At 34.5% G+C, this 16,928-nt stretch overlaps 1 protein-coding gene across 2 annotated transcripts in view; it reads right to left on the reverse strand.

The window, feature by feature from the left end:
- The window catches only part of LOC112213532, an 89,545-nt gene continuing 72,617 nt past the window's right edge, over window positions 1–16,928 (reverse strand). The window contains exons 2-3 of one of the 2 annotated variants that reach the window (XR_004462445.1): window positions 1,464–1,763; window positions 1–56 (exon numbers count right to left, since the gene is read on the reverse strand). Coding sequence is in view for 1 of the 2 variants with exons in the window: in XM_033322969.1 (XP_033178860.1) it covers window positions 1,717–1,763 (47 nt within the window). In the remaining variant the exon portion in view is untranslated. Of the gene's footprint in view, window positions 57–1,463; window positions 1,764–16,928 lie in introns of those variants that run through there. The other variant, XM_033322969.1, reaches the window with a different exon arrangement.

Here is a 16,928-nt window from a genome sequence, read left to right on the forward strand (position 1 = left end):
TTTCAGAGGAGGGCCCCGCGATCTCCTGACGCCGTACTCGCAGGCTTCTTCGAATCCTGTAATAAATTTGTTCTCGTTCTTTCTTTGTTTCTCCATCTTCGATTATCTTTGAGTATTCTCCAATTTACATGAAACTTTGCTACTTGGAAATGAAAGTAAAGCGATTATCAGAACATCGATAACACTTAAAAATATTATAAACGGTCTCTCATACGAAAAATGAGTTATTCGATTTAAAGAAATCACTGCATTACCCATACATATTTCTAACGAATGCAAAGATTACCGCGAATCGTCTCATTCTATATCGTGACATGTCTTCCATTGCTAGATCGTACTTTAATGTTGTATGAATAGAACTTTGCAGCTGATCTTTCCCTATGGCATGTCGGTATTAGCTACTGCTATGCATTTGAAATCGATCGATGTCAGCGATTTTTCTTACTTTCCCAGCATACTTTACAGCTGGCAGTAACGCATTTTCCAGCCGGATACATTCGCGATCTCGGAATTCGTGAGGAATAGTAGAGAATTTACGAAGATTGCGATTTAAAACGGCTCTTTCTACGCATATCTTTTCTACAGCCGTCGAGTTCGCTGGGCAAATCGAGTTTCCATCAGCTTGCTTCAAAACAAGCTCTTCCTATTCAATTTTTGTTTTCATCGGATTCTAATAACCTACGTGCATCTCCGTTAACGTGCACTTCTCTTCTTTCAACGACAAGCTATTGTAATTTAATGTGAATGCACTTAGCTTACGATAGTAATTACAACTGTTCTGTGTTATGAATCTTTATTGTACAAGATTATTTCTCACATTTGTATAATTAATTGAATACAGTGAGGCGTTCCATACTCGGACAGTCATCGTCTGAATAACCTAGACAACGAACTAATTAATCAAGTTACCCGGGGTCAAACAACTTGGAGATACTTTGTCTGCGTGAACTTATTATTTCACATAAATCGAATCTTTGCCCATTCGAATTTAAATCGAATAACTTGATTTCTGTGAATGCACACTTGGTCCGAAATTACTTGAATAATCGAAATCAAGCTTAATATCTGTATATTTCATTGTTAATATAGTAAAATCGAAAAGATGCATTCGAGTTCGCATTCGATGAAGTTAATAAACTCATATATTTTCTACCATAAGCTCTGTACAGTCCTTGTTTAAGTCCTTTAAATTTTAATTATCATTTCGATCCGAGCAGTGGTTCGTCAAGTATTAATTAATAAAATTTCAGAGCCCGATGTACGTTAAGCAAATACACTTTAATCGTAAATGAAAAGAGGATAAATTGATTTAGAAATAGGTACGAGATTTCAGCTGGCTCGTATGTAACTGTCTCGGTAAAAGGTAAACCGGTCCACTTTTAATTTTCATTATGAACAGAATCACTCCCTGAGAAATTGGGACACGGAGAAAATGGAATTTTTCGACATAGTTACGTGCTCACCCTTTCTCGCGTACAACCACGTTGTTCCCTCTCTTCAGAGATGGAGTGTTTAAATTAACCCCTCGGATATTAGTTTTGTCGATCAGGTATCCGGAACCCACGATGTGTTAATGGATTAGATACACATGCGTTAATTTCGATGATAGTTCACGATGTTTCCCTTTTCACGGAGAATGCTATTTTCCCGATCCTTTTACGATTTAAGACGATGCGGAGGAATCTTCAGAGTTGTCATAATGGGCACACTGGTTAATTATGGGTAATTAGTTTGGCTTTGCGTTGATTTTGCCTTGTTAGAACCTGAAATCAATAAAGAGAAGCATGTTTGTTAGTTTTGCATGAAAACGTAACTATTGTTAACATGGTGTTAATAAGAGTAGCGTTAATAACGAAGTAAGTAAAATAAGGGATTGTTATGATCGGGATATGAACGTGTTTACACATTTATTTAATAATTAAATATAAAAAAATAGACAGAATGCATACAACACGCAAAATTATAAAAAATATCAAAAGTATCGTGTAACACTCATTAAAATATTGGAAGGGTCAAATTTTCTGTTTGGGTTTTGTTTCTCTAGTTATCATGAAATCTAATTTGTTAGAAGTATCTTCTATCAAGTATACAACATTTGCGATGTTTATATAGTCTGTGAGAGAAGGTAGAAGTTATCCTAAATCAATCTGTATAACAATCTAGATTAGTCAGCTTTAAACGAGGTGATTTCTTTCACTTGTAAAGAATAGAGAAACATAAACTAGGATGATAAGAGTAGTTATCCTCGGATTAACTAGCATGCGAGAAATACTATTTTAAGTAGGATAATTGTAAATTTACCATACTTTGTGGACGACAAGCGGGGGAACGTGGTAAGAATTGTTTGCTCGTGGGGTGTAAATGTAAGTAACATATTTTGTGGTGTGTTGGTTTTCTGAGTGTGAAAAATACAATTTTTAAATTACAATTCGCTGTTTTTCTAACAATACCAGCGTAGTCATAATAATTCACGATTATATACTACATTCTTGACTTTGTACCTTTAAGTTAATCTCACAAAATTAATTTGCAATTCATTTTGAAAATAATCACCTGGATAAAAATCATCCCAGTCATAGCAAACAGTTGAAAATTCCAGCTTATAGTCGCGCAAAGTAGAATAATAACACGTACGATGTAAGTATTACTTTCCTCTATTATCAGAATATATGTATTTCAAACGTATTAAAGCGAATACCTTGCTAAGAATGATGTCAACGATTTATAAGTAATTACAGATAACATTCGTTTAATTTTCGTGCATATACAAGGAAATATGCAAAACGTGTAATAACTAATTGCTCGGGGACAAGAACTAACGAGATTTCGACCCATAGAAACTCGAATACTCGCTCCTTGTCTATATTCATTGAACACGGTTTATGTACAATGCACATGTGTCCAAACGATAAAGTCGGGGCCAGAGCGCTCGTAAAAGTACCACTAGAACGAAGATCTTCGAGATCACTTGGAATAGAGGACCTTGTGTTCTGTGCACTTTGTAGGTATATCCTCTTATTCTCGATTCTGGTCAAATGCTGGACGGTTCGAAAAGTGGAAGTATAGAACAGATACTCTATCTTTTAGAGAATTCATCGGGGCAATATGAAAATCGTGCGAGTGAATCTGGGGCGTGCAATTGAACAATCATCAAGACCAACTAAGCAGTAGAAAATAGCCAATAGCGTTGTATCATCAAGATGTTTTGTTTTTACGGTAGAATTAAAAATTCTTCAAATTTTATTTCATTTTCATCGCTATACCGATTTGAGAATTTGAATTTAATCGCGTATTGCAACTCCTATAGATATTATTCTACTAGTTTCATAATTAATCAAGTAGTAACTTCATTCTTTGCCAAGATATGTTTTTATGATTTGAAAAAATATAGCGAACTTTTTATAATGATATACGCCGTGATTTCTCGTTTTCCTAAAAATCGTAATAATTTCAATTTATTGCGGAATTACTACACGAGATGCAAGCTTATGATAATCCAGAATATTCAACATCTTTGAACATGGAGGAGGCGCATATCGAAAGAAAAGAATTCCATGTAGTTTCAAGTCTAGGTATTACCACGGGTTTTCAAGAATTCTATAAAAAATGGAGACAAGAAGAATACCTAACCAAGAGAGAAATATAAACCGTTCGTGAATATTCTATCGAAAGAGCTCCCAGCTACAAATACACTCTCGTCCATATGTATTTGAATAATTGCGATCCATTAAAAGAAATATATTTTTATTGATGATATAAAAAACATATATATTTTCAAACTTATAATAAAAGAAATTTCTCTACTGTTAATTTCCCACTTCTTGTCATAGCTGAGATCAAATGTTGTTAAATTTAAATTATAACGAAGAATATGTCTGCATCGTTTGTTCGATGTGTATTCTATATATTTGCAACAATGTGGAAGTGTTGAAATGTATGTAAATGACACATGACAAGCAAGATGTTTCTGCATCGCCTCGTCCAGAAAATGTCTATCAATCGCTTATTTAAATGTTCTGTCAGAGGCTTGGTATTTGTATGCGCGTCACGTAAAGATTATGCAGTATAAACAGGCGGAATGTAACATTTTTCAAGCATTCATACATACCGATACGGAGCGGGCTTGAAATGTGCGAACATTGATTTTATCACAAGTTCGACGTTCCAATAAATTCCATCCAATAATCAATCATACTCTGTTTGTTTTCTGTCTATTGTGTCGTCAATTGTATATATCTTTTTATTTATTTTTTTATGTAAAAGAGTATATATTCCTAGTAATCAAGCTATTGCAACGTGTTTTGGTATAATGGTGTACACGAACATGGTGATTCCGAACGTTATTTGGAATTAACCTTTTCTGACACAATTCTAACACTGAGTACGAAATTAACTGGCTTACCCGTTTTTTTCTCACTCGTTTATTTTTACTGAAAGATATGATATATATTCATTAATCGAGGTCCTTTCACTGTTTGTCTTTAAAATAGGGCAGTACGGTGGATGTGAAAGTACTACAAGCGAGAAAAAGATAATACCTGGTACAAAAATAAATCAAACGTATGGAATAGAATTTTCCCATCCGAAGTTTAGTTTCCGAGAAAATCGATTTTGAAAACCCGCTGCGTGTCCGTGCATTCACGTGTGTACGTATTGTTCCTGCTTACAATGTCTACGTTACTTTTACGAATAACCAGTGTCAAGAAAACGTGTAGAAATATTTTATCAACTATTTTGAAATCTATTTTCTCCAAGGAATAATACGTGTTAAATATTTGAGCTATTTTAAAGCAAAGTGTTTTGTTATGTATATATTTGACAAAATCACGCATTTCAAAAATATAGCAACTATAATTATACAATTATGATGAAATTTTATTTGTTATGGCCTAAACCTATTAAATATATCCAGTTCAAACAATTAATTATAGCTTCAATTATTGTAAATGCAAATCTATCTTTTGTTAAAAAGTATTGTTGTTAGAAAACAAACGAATGATAGAGATATTAAGCAATATCAATGACAGTAGTACGTAATTCGACCCTCGTTCATATCGACAAATCGGGCAAGATCTATTAAATCGTAATTCTCTCACTTTTTACGTCATGCTGTTGGAAAATGGAATAGACATCTGTCTAAGGTTAGCCATGAAATCGACAATTTTTCATGGATATCTGCCAGCCTACGTGACTAAATTGCATTATCCGCTCTAATTTCCAGCTATCAGGGTACTCGTTAATAGTGAAGCTTTAGCACGTAATTGCAGCAATTCCTTTAACTACGTCCAAGGGAATATCTGTCAATTTTAGACCCACCTTCCCGTTGATATTTCGTTCTTACAAATCCGTAAGAGATCCAGAACAATAATATGGCTATGATACAAACGTGAAACTAGATTTTTATACTTGCTATACTATACGAATAAAATAACTTCAATTTTTTTCCAGCATCGTTATATTGTTATGAATAACATACGTTATCTCTTTGCACGAGCAAAGTAAAACAGGGGTGTACTAAGGATATAAAAATAACAGAAAAAGTTCATATAAACATATATCCAATATGACCTTGTTTTTAATCGTGTTTTGTCTTCTGACTATTTCTTACGTGTATAGATATAATCCAATCGTATATAGATTTACTGTTTCTCCGCAAGATTCGCATGCAGCGAAATATCGGAGGAATTTATAAAATTGTAAACACTAACGAGTATGGAGTGTACATTCCGATGATGGAAGTGGCGAAAACGTCTGCACGTGGAAAACGAACTACGTGATCGATCGTGACAGTCGTATAAGGTTTATTCCTTTCCCCCGAAACCCATTCCTATCTGCTCGAACGACTATCTCTTTATATTACCAGTTTCCACTCTGAATTTCACCGCACGACCATCACGATGGACCACTTTTCTTTCCACCCAATCTTCTTCTTGGATTCGTTGATGGTTTCCAATGTAGGTCTTCCGTTGGTGTTGCCGACGATCGAGAAAACGATCAAAAAAAAAAAAAAAAAAGAAAAGAGGCATTGGGGGAAGAATGCAAAAAAGAATGGAGACGATAAAGAAAATAGAGGACAACGAATTAGAGAATGTTACGGCTCGAAAAAGGAAGAAGTTCTATTACGAGCTGATCGTGCGCCTATCAGGAAAACCAAATGTGAAATAAGTAAAAAACATTGCTACTAGAATGTCGTAGCATAACAAGGTGTTGCACTACGTGAACATCGGTAGCTTGATAAATCAATACTTCCGGTCGGTAGATTCTTCTGCTTCTCTTTCAGAGTAGCTAACATTTATGCGAAATCCACTAATCGTAAGTGCGTTTAATACTATCGTAATAGAATTGTTTTAATTCGAGGCACTCTAAGACACAAACATTACAGAAATATCGAGTAACAGCTGATATTACGACTACGGTTGTTAAATATCTTTCTACGCAAGTTACGCAAGTTCTCTAAAACACAACAAATTCTTTCTAACGATAGAACGAGGTTACACCGAAAATACGCTGATATGTTTCTTGCGATAATTTCGGATAAGAATCCGAGTAATAGACTTATTACGTGTTACTTTGTACCCCAGTCCTCTTCTTTTGAACTACACAGTATCTTAGACAGTTACAGTAATTTTTGAAAGGTGAAAGGACGATTTTAGTGCGAAATGAAACTACGTTTAGATATATAAATAATTTTAAAGCATAGAATATAATATAACACATGGACCAAATATAATTACGCAAATATTGATAAATATCAATAAGTTATCAGTAATTTATAACTAATCGTTGAAGTAATTAATTCATATATATGTTCTGATTCAAGAATTATATAATTTCATTATTGTATATCTAATAAAAATACATATTATGTACATATATATTTGTATAATAAGAAAGAATTAATTCCTGAATCATAAAACATATAAAAGCGCTATTACGATAGAAACGCGTTACCGTGGAAATTGCAAGCGTTGACCATCGCAATTTCTTATTCACCTGGCAATCGTATCACGGTGTTACTTGGTGTATCGTCGTGACTCATGTTCTCACTGTAAATCAGGCTTTAAAGTTAGAAGATTTATGAACGCGGCACGAACGAACCCGACCCTGGTCGAGACCGGGGAGTGAACTTGTCTCGTGTGGAGGTCAGCCAAGGAAGACATCGTCGCCACCTTCTACAAATCTTCCAGCCTAGTGGCAGTCTTTGCAGGAATGTCTCGCTATTGGATACTCCGAGCTACGATGTGGTTGCGGCCTATAATTTTCACTGGTACGCCGAAGAAGACAGAGATATCGCGCGCGTGGGCCTTAGACATTTCGGTCGAACGATTTACATAACAGATATTTTATGTGCACGTAACTTATATCGTGCAGCACTTCATCGTACCGAAGCTGACCGATTTACCGCGCATAAATTAGCCCAACTCTAACGACAGAACGGAGTCGTCTCTAGTATATACATATGCACGCTGCGGCTAGCTAGTTCACGCGCAATACCACGTTACCCCAGCCAACGGACAATCGAGTTTACTTTCGAAGAAGAATCCCCGGGGAATGGAAGCTTCCAGAGCCTTCAGACGTCGCTCTCCATTATCGTTCGTGCGCCTTCATTCCCTACCGATGCATTATTTACTTTGGAACGCGCAAGGTTCGACCGGCCACTTTATTAGGACGTGCTTCGCAATGTAAATAGCGGTTAATTAATGTGCTATTTTAATTAATGTGTAATATGATGGCATAGGAAAATTTATGTGAAATGTCAAAAATGGTACAAAATAAGTTGAAAACGTAGAAGAACAACGCTTTATTTTAGGAAAAAGAATAAATCAATTAATCCATTTGTGGCTCCAAGGAGTGACGAACTTCTTTGGATTATAGCGTTAATGTTATTCGAGATAGAAAAGGTATGAAACATTGTCGAAAATTAGCGTATTTATCTCAATGAAAAAGTTCTTATCATGTGTGAAATCCTTTCCTTTTATAGGAAACATTACTTTGAGTTTCACGTGTTAAACATTAAGATACTTTAGACAAAATGATAGTGATATACAATTTATAATATCTACGATCCAGTCAATTATTCTCTGCGCCATATTTTATTGAAAGATTCAAAGGACTTTTTACGATAAAAAAATAGAGCTATGAAATTCTGAAGAAGCTTATAGTTCGCGGGAATTTAATTTATGGTCTTCTGAAATTCAATCGGTCGATTCGACTTCAAGCAGTTCCAGCCAATAGTAGGCAAAGTCTATTCGATCAGTTAAAATGTAGTCTGTTGCCGGTGAGTAATCTTTGGCATCTCCTAGGACGCTTAAGTTAGAGCAAATACCACCGTATTCCTTCAACAGAGTCACGGATGCACGAAGCTGTGTAAAGCTGTATAAATCTTGGCTAAGCCGCGTCATTGCATTGTCTCTGGATGGCACCTTCATCCTGACTACATTTGCTGTTTCATAGGAAACTCGAATCTACTAACTAACAACACTTACATCGGATGTTTCTAAACGAATCATTTCTAATCCTAGTCGCTCCACAATCCCGATTGAAGTGCAATCCTTTTATCGTTAGTCTCTCAATGTTAATTTTTGCAGGTATTTTGTCCATTCAGTATTGTTAGAAAAATTTCTTACTTGTAACACGGTCATGTTTTCACTCGTGTCTCACATCAACTTTTGCGTAGATAATAGTTTTATTTTATTAATAGTATTATTATTAGTTTACATTAATAAAAATGATAAGAAGTGGAACGAAAATATTCGTTTAATCGTTTGGGATTCTTAATTACTATTGCTTGGTGGATTAAATGTGAGAATCACTTTGGGTTAGATAGGTAGGTATAAGGTAGATTACTAAGGTAGATTTTATAATTGACTTTAATCTGCATATACTAGCCTTTGTTACAAGAAACAAAAGCTGAGATAAAATGAAATAATTCAACATGAACGTTCTAACATAATAATTATTATTGTAGTAACAGTCACGTATTAGTAATTAACTCAGTCACATTATAATAAGGTTAAGTAACTTAATTTGTATTCTGAAATCAACGATACCATTGACACTAATTAAAATGAGCCCATTAAGAGTCAAATAAAGTGTAATATTTAAGTAGATATCTATACTGTGGGTAGAAAATAATTTATTTTATAGCTAAATATTTGTACTCATATTTCTTTGTTATTGTTGTTGTTATGCGCATTGGTTACTATAATAAGCATTGCAAATAATATGATCCCTACTAAATTCCAAAACGGTGATATAATTCAAAAATTAAAACACCTTCCGTTTACCGTACTTACCAGTTTTTTAAAATGCTGACATAATGTAAAAATTTAAGTACATTAAGTTTGCCCTATTTACACGTTGTCGTCTGCGTCTAGATGACAAATGGCATAAGCAAGTATCAAAAGAAGGTGCGACAATAGAGGCAATATGAAAGGATAATAAAACATGTTAACACTGAAGAACGAGCAACGGTAGAATTTAACTTGAGTGTACAATAGTGCCGCTTAAGCGAATCGTTAAATCTTTTCACGTAGTTGACTAAAGCGAACATTCTCTGTATTTGCATCTTATTCGGCGACCTTATTATCATAGAGAGGCCATTTTATTCTTGCTTAAACAAGACATTCAGCTTGACCAACATTCTTCTCTTTTATCTTGCATGCTATTTTCATTTCCATAATAATCTCTTCTCATTTATGCATTAATTGTACAACTAATTTTAACGATGTATTAAGAAGCATTAGGTTGTGTAATAAATTCGTTTATCATTCAGTATTACGTTTCCAAGAATATTATAACATTAAAAAAGATTTACATGTTAATCAAAATTGATTTCATTGTAGAATGCGTATTCGATAAGAATATTTTGCACACCGTATAATAATATGTGATACAAACTTTTTAGCTTCAACGTAGAATACTTCCGTCTTAAATCCGACGAAAAAGGAAATGTCTCCAAAAAATACAGTTTTTTTAATTACGTATGTACTGATATTTATCTGCCTCATCGTGGCCACAAGAAACACGAAAATGGTTGTGAAAAAGGAAAAGAACAATTCTGATTCTAGAAAATAGAGAAATACGCGTTTCAACCGCTGTGTAACCTCATTTTTGTTCTGTTATCATCCATTACGAAGTCTTTAAGAGGCCAAGAGCTTTAATGTACGCGAAGAATATTCTCAAGCACAGCGTGAAATACAGAACGACCGAGAAAATAGTAGTTCTTATTCAGTAAGTATATTTAGTAATCGAATGTATTATTATATAAGACTGTTTTTATTTTATTCAAAAATGTTACAAAGTCATTTAATTCAATTGAGTGCCTGAAATTCTTTGTTCGTATTTCTATTTCTTTGTGATCGTGTGAATTGCACCATTGCATTGTTTTTCTACATAGATGCATTGTTGCGTTTCTCTAAACCAGCTATTTCACGCAGCCATGCTTAAATGTAAATGGAACTAAGCCAAGTGAGAAAGTGAGCGAAGCGCGATTTTTTTTACAATGCATGTTGTGCGCTGGCCTTTAATTTTTCAAATGCAGCTGCTGGAAATGGGAATTAAAACATGACCAGTGCAATTTCCACGATCATGTTACCTGTACCTTTGCAATGAATTTTTTAGGGTGAAAATATTACCGAAATGTTTATTAAACTACATGTACCGTATTATACGGAATCCAAGCTTCCGACATGATAATATCGGTGGAAATGTTATGCGATCACTACCACCGTAATTTCAGTTTTATATTTTAGAAAATTACGCCGTGAGCTTAAACAGCATGTTTAATACTACTTTAACGCACTGTGCGATGTTTTTATTTAGTATCATTTAAAAATTGGAAAAATGTTTCGTGTATTAACTGTCTGAATACTTTTATAATATGGGAATTAACTATCCTCCTTTTTTCTCTGTTATTTAAGCGATATATGCAATGAAAAGAATATTCCTGTAAATTAGTTTAATACTTCGTTTAATACTATTAGTATTAGTATTAGTACTATTAGTATTAATACTATTAGTTTAATATTTTCAACTGGTATTTTCTAGGAAAAATTGGAAAATTATTACGTGTATTAAATATTTGTATATGTTTATGATATGTGAATTAACTTCTTTTTTTTCATTCTTTAAACATTTTGTGCAATTAGTAAATTATCCTTGCATTTAGAAATTATACTCTACTATGACATAGTTGTTTATATTTCTGTGTGAAATATGTAGCGTAAAAATAAAATTTATGTATATCGTTATACCGATATTTTCCAGAAGAACGAACTTTTCTGAATAAAAATGTAACAATTTATCTCAATTCTTATTCCCGTTTTCCAATTTCTCTTACGCGGAACCATCCTATCATTCAAATTTTTCGTTGATTGATCCTCCAATAATCAATATCTTGCTGTATATAAAATACATAAATACAAATACTGCACCTAAAAAATTATCGACTTTGAATTTGCATCGCGTTTACATTTAATAAAAATTCCGTTAATCAGAGAATTAATCATACAATATAATCAAAGTTTATAGAACACCGTAACAATAGGGTTGTACTACAGACAATAATTAGAGTCTACATTGGTATTGCAAAGCTAATACCGCGGTTAGATTGGTGCACACAAAACGGAATTGCCATACTCTCTTTGTGATTAATCCAATATGTTCAAATGGTGAAAAAGAATCATTTAATTTCCAAAAATCTTTTTATCGCTTTAATCTCTGTTATTCCTATAGAATAATTATTTTAGTAATCACGAGAAGATATTCGACAAACACTAAAATTTGCATGTAGTATTTTGCAAATCTTTTCCATTTCTTTAACTCTTTATAATCGATTAAATTCTCTTATAGTTTATCGGTACTTTTAAACCTTCAAACAAAATTGGAATTTACGAGCTTGCGTTTTAGATAATCAGGAAGAAATTTTACGAAATTGAAATATCATGATATTCCAGAATAATTCCAATATAATTATTGTATCATATTGATTATCTATGCCATTAGCGAATATAATATGTCAATTTATCTTTGAAACTTTTATTGGTATCGACGCTTCCGTAATATCTATTAAAATTTCATCAATTTTATAGCGTTCTCATCCCAACAGAATTCTAGTTACTTGGAAGCATACATAGCTGACACGTGGTATACATAAATCATTAAAGTTTGTCTGATTTTCGTTTCAGTACTTTGAATACAAATATTACATTATACCAAAAATTAATAGCTTTAGAAATTTGGAATGGAATCGAACCTTGAAAGGAGAATTAATGGCACTGTTAACTACATTTGTTCGTTCTACGTATATATAATATTTAATACTTCAATAATTATATAATAATTGTCTAATATTGATCGAGATAAATGAATATCCAAAATGTACGTCTTGTTCAAATATCTCCATTATTAAGTTTGTTATATGTTGTACACTCTATACACAATACAGATAAATCAGGATTAACAATTTCTTTTCAACACATTGTCACGACTAGAGAATTCATTAATTTTATACGTCTGAAAAACTATATAAGCAGACTAAACATTCTGTGTATCTAAGCCAACATTTCCACATTGATGATATTAATCTCGTGTCTATACAGTCATAATTTCATCCTATTTTTCAAACAGTAATATACCCGCCAGGAGTCTAAATGATTTTCTACTATGGGAAAGCTTCGAAGGAAGATATGTAGTCAGGTTTATAATACAGGCAGGATATAACACACGTTTCTGAAGGATACTAAATTTCATTTAAACCACTCTAAATAAGGCCACCTGGGAGTATTTAATTAAACGATCAAGTGTCAGCGAACCTTCGTTAACAGTGGCTCAAGGCGTGACACTGTTTGATGTACTATTTGATATCCTATTCCCTACACGGCATAACTTGATATTGGCCGGTTCACCGCTATTACGCGGTTCGGCTATTAGGCCTTCGTCCTCGATTATTCTCTACACCGTTACAATTTCGATTCTCGTCTCCATCGTCTCTATCGATCTTCTCCCAAGCAGGAAACACGGTCACCAGATTACCTGTTCGTCACAGTTGACGCTTTTCAGACGGCCATGTTACACATTAACAGCTAATTGAAGGAGACAATTCCTTCTGTTGTTCGAATCCCATCGTTTTCTATTCTACCCGTTGCACGCATTTAGAGAGAGCGATACGATAAGTTACATTGTATTCGAACGCGTGCTATCTCGCAATTACGAGAGAAAGCAGTACAAATTCGCAGTCTCGCCGGAAAATTTTTGCATCGGTAGCATAAGCTGCTGCGTTCGCTATAGCGTCTTACTCTAAGTCTGTTATGAATATCGTGTGTTGGTCCGGGTAATATCTTTTTATTTCTGAATCGGTTAGCGCAATTGAATTAATATCACTGTACATAAACAAAATTCTACGAGTCACAAATTACAAGTATCAAGATGAAATTTCGTACAAGTAAATTTTACATATACCAATTTATTTAATAGATATAGTTTTATAGTAACTTTTTTTTTTTAGAAAAATTGATGATGATACACAATATGATATGCTATTGTTCGTGATATTATGCGTTAAATGTTTCACATCAATTTTTCCAGCCTATATATTTTGATTTGATTCATTACATCTCTTTTAAATAGTTAATCATCGCCACAGTAATTAACTGGAAAAAATTGCAGACCGCGCAAAACCAAAAATTGTACGCTTTGAAGGCAGAACTACACGGGCAAGCACTCAGCATGATGAATAGCTATACGAGGTATGAGTTAATGTTCCAAGAAATTCCTACACCCGCCACTGTCCATAAGGGTTGATAAATATGCTATGCAAAGGCGTTTAACCGCAGAAACCACAGCTATTTCCCTTTGCATGACTTCCTTCGTAAAAGCTCGAACACTTATCCTTACTTGCTGTTAAACGCCAAAACATGTTCCTTTCGTCTGGAATGTAATTCCGTTCGAATGATTAAAATAGTTTCACTAATCTTTTGATCTTTCTCCATTGTTCCTTTATTCTGCCAAAGTAGATTTTAAAAATGTGTAGTTTAATAAAATTAAAATTTTTTCGAAGATACTTTTTCATCAAATATATTGAATAATTTTCTTTTTTAATCTTTCGTCGATGCTCTCATTCTTTTATAATAAATGTTAAAAATATTAAATTCAATTTAATTAGTCTCGAACTTAAGACATTTTCGAGTTGTTTTTTTTTTAATTTATGTGAAACATATATTGGCGATAAAACCATTTGTCTTTTAAATTTATTAACAGACTTCTGTTAAAAATTTAATATTGTAAAGTATATTTTTATGTAAATTATTAAAAATAAATACATGGATCTTTTGATATCTGGACGTTATTTAATTTAACAAGATGTTGAATTTAATGATATTTATAATGTGTGTACTGCAAAACCGTGATCTTGACTTTAATTGCATGAATCGTTATTTTGTCGAGATAGTATCAAGTAGCCCGTAAAATCACGTTGAAACCCGATTATGCGGTAATTAACGTCCGACACAGTTTGAGCTAATTGTATTCAGGTCCAAGGACTGAGATTGATCTTTGCACATCGATATTCCCTTTGAAAAATCTTCATCTAGAAAATAAAAAATTTCTGACCAAAAGGTATTTCAATGAATACACACAGAGTTCGATTTTTAAGATATGATTTACAATTGTGTAATATAAAATGTGCGATCAGTAATAAAAGTACCTGATAGTAATTGGTCTACGTGAAAGTTTCATAATTTTTCTATTCAAAATTTGTTCCTCTATAGAAGTAACCTCCTGTGGAAGATTAGTTAAAAACTGCGAATGTTCGACCTAGTTCAAGATATCGCGAACGATAAAACCATCGAATTTCAAAGAAACTAATTTAGCATAGAAGATATCATTGCGTCCCAAAAAATTAACGTGTCTCAAACACACAAACATTAACAAAGAGAATATGCAACATGTAGCCAAGGTAACGATAGTAGCAGAGAAACAATCTTTTCAGTGGAACCACAATTTTCAAGAAAATCACTTTGTTACGTTCGCGAAGAGACGCGGTCGCGAGGAAAACGCGTCAGCCAGAGGCGTAAATTCTCGCTACGATTCGATTAATCGACGCCGCGAAGTAGTCGTTCCCCTGTTTTGGTTAAGATAACAGAGGTGGTTGAATGACTATGACACAGTATAGTAAGTTATACTGCACCGTTTATTCCAACAACTTATAACGAAGGCAGTTACGCTGGTGCGTACGTACGAGATGAGTGAGTGACTGATCTACGGGTGTGTATACCCGGTCGAAGGATGTTGACCGTTCGAAGGATGTAAAATCACTGATGTTCGGAGACGATGCTGTGGCGGAGGAAAGCTAAGGATGGGTGTGTCTAGCGCACGGGACCATCGGATTTGTCGGTGACGATTTTGGCTAAGAGAGTGAGGGAAATAAGCTTCGTTGTTAATTGGTTAAACGAAGGGTCTTAACCGCCCTCGAGACAAAGTGGTTGGTGGGAGGAAAGTTGCATCATACGTGAGAAAAACTAACTTTTCCTTGTCAAGCTGCAGTAGACAATAGTTTTTAGAAATGCTTCGGAAACAGACGTTTGTTTGGTTTGAAGGACCTTTACTAGGAAATCTATGAGATTTATGGAAGGTACTTGAGACTATTGAGGGTACGCAGTGAGTATCCGAAGACATCTGGTTGCCGTCTTGCCCGCGGTGTGTGTCCTGGGCTAGGTAGAATGTTACGCGACGTAACACACTTATATCAGCCTCTAATTTTCCCTGCGAAAAATTCAATAACACTTTAGAAACTTTAAAAAGTTCCGCAAAATGTACCGGGCAGAGAAAACCCTGTAGGAAAATTGGGATGACCTCTTCAAATTGCGACGTTCACAGAATCCCGATGGCTGTTCTTGTACGACATTGCAAAAAATCTTCCTTATTCTAAAAGAACCAACTTAAGCTTTCCCGTTGCGCGCGAATTTACGCCGCGTCAATTACCATTAAAAGGGATAAGACTGGAAAACTTTCGTGAAACTGGAAATTCAGTGTGAACGTTTATTGCAACTGAGTGAGTTTTCAGTGTCTGGGGTGCGTAGAAAAACCGGATAGATCGTTGAAAGTAAAGTGCGAAAGAATATTGCGTTAGAGATTTAATTTACTTTTGCATAAGAAATTACTTCCTGTTCGCGTTTGAAAGATATTCGGTCATACTCTGTACAGGTCGATGCATATTTTCTTATCCTACATTCGATGCATAGTAACCAGAATTGTGTAGCTAAAGGAGATATTTCCTTTAGCAAAGGATATAAAGACAGCGAAAGGAAATGGGCGGATTCTGGATAAATGATGGATGTGTCGCAAGTGTTGCGAACTTGTAAAAGGATTGGCGAGATTACAGCCTCTTCTTCGGCGCTATAGGCCGCGAAGCTATCGGGCAACAGGTAGAATAATACATTACTTACGTGGCTAGTAAGCTGCGACCTAACCATGCCAAAATCGCTAGTTGCACAGCGTTACCGAACTGCATCCGCCCAGTTAAAGCTGCAGCCCAGCGTGGAACCGATGCCAACGAAGCGATACAGAACAGTCAGTGAAACGATAATAGAGATTGCTACGTTATCATCGTGATAATCGGCTAATTGCAGTAGACAATAGTTTTTAGAAATGCTTCGGAAACAGACGTTTGTTTGGTTTGAAGGACCTTTACTAGGAAATCTATGAGATTTATGGAAGGTACTTGAGACTATTGAGGGTACGCAGTGAGTATCCGAAGACATCTGGTTGCCGTCTTGCCCGCGGTGTGTGTCCTGGGCTAGGTAGAATGTTACGCGACGTAACACACTTATATCAGCCTCTAATTTTCCCTGCGAAAAATTCAATAACACTTTAGAAACTTTAAAAAGTTCCGCAAAATGTACCGGGCAGAGAAAACCCTGTAGGAAAAT

Source organism: Bombus impatiens, unplaced genomic scaffold (genome assembly GCF_000188095.3).
Source record: "Bombus impatiens unplaced genomic scaffold, BIMP_2.2 scf_0739, whole genome shotgun sequence".
NCBI lineage: Eukaryota > Metazoa > Arthropoda > Insecta > Hymenoptera > Apidae > Bombus > Bombus impatiens.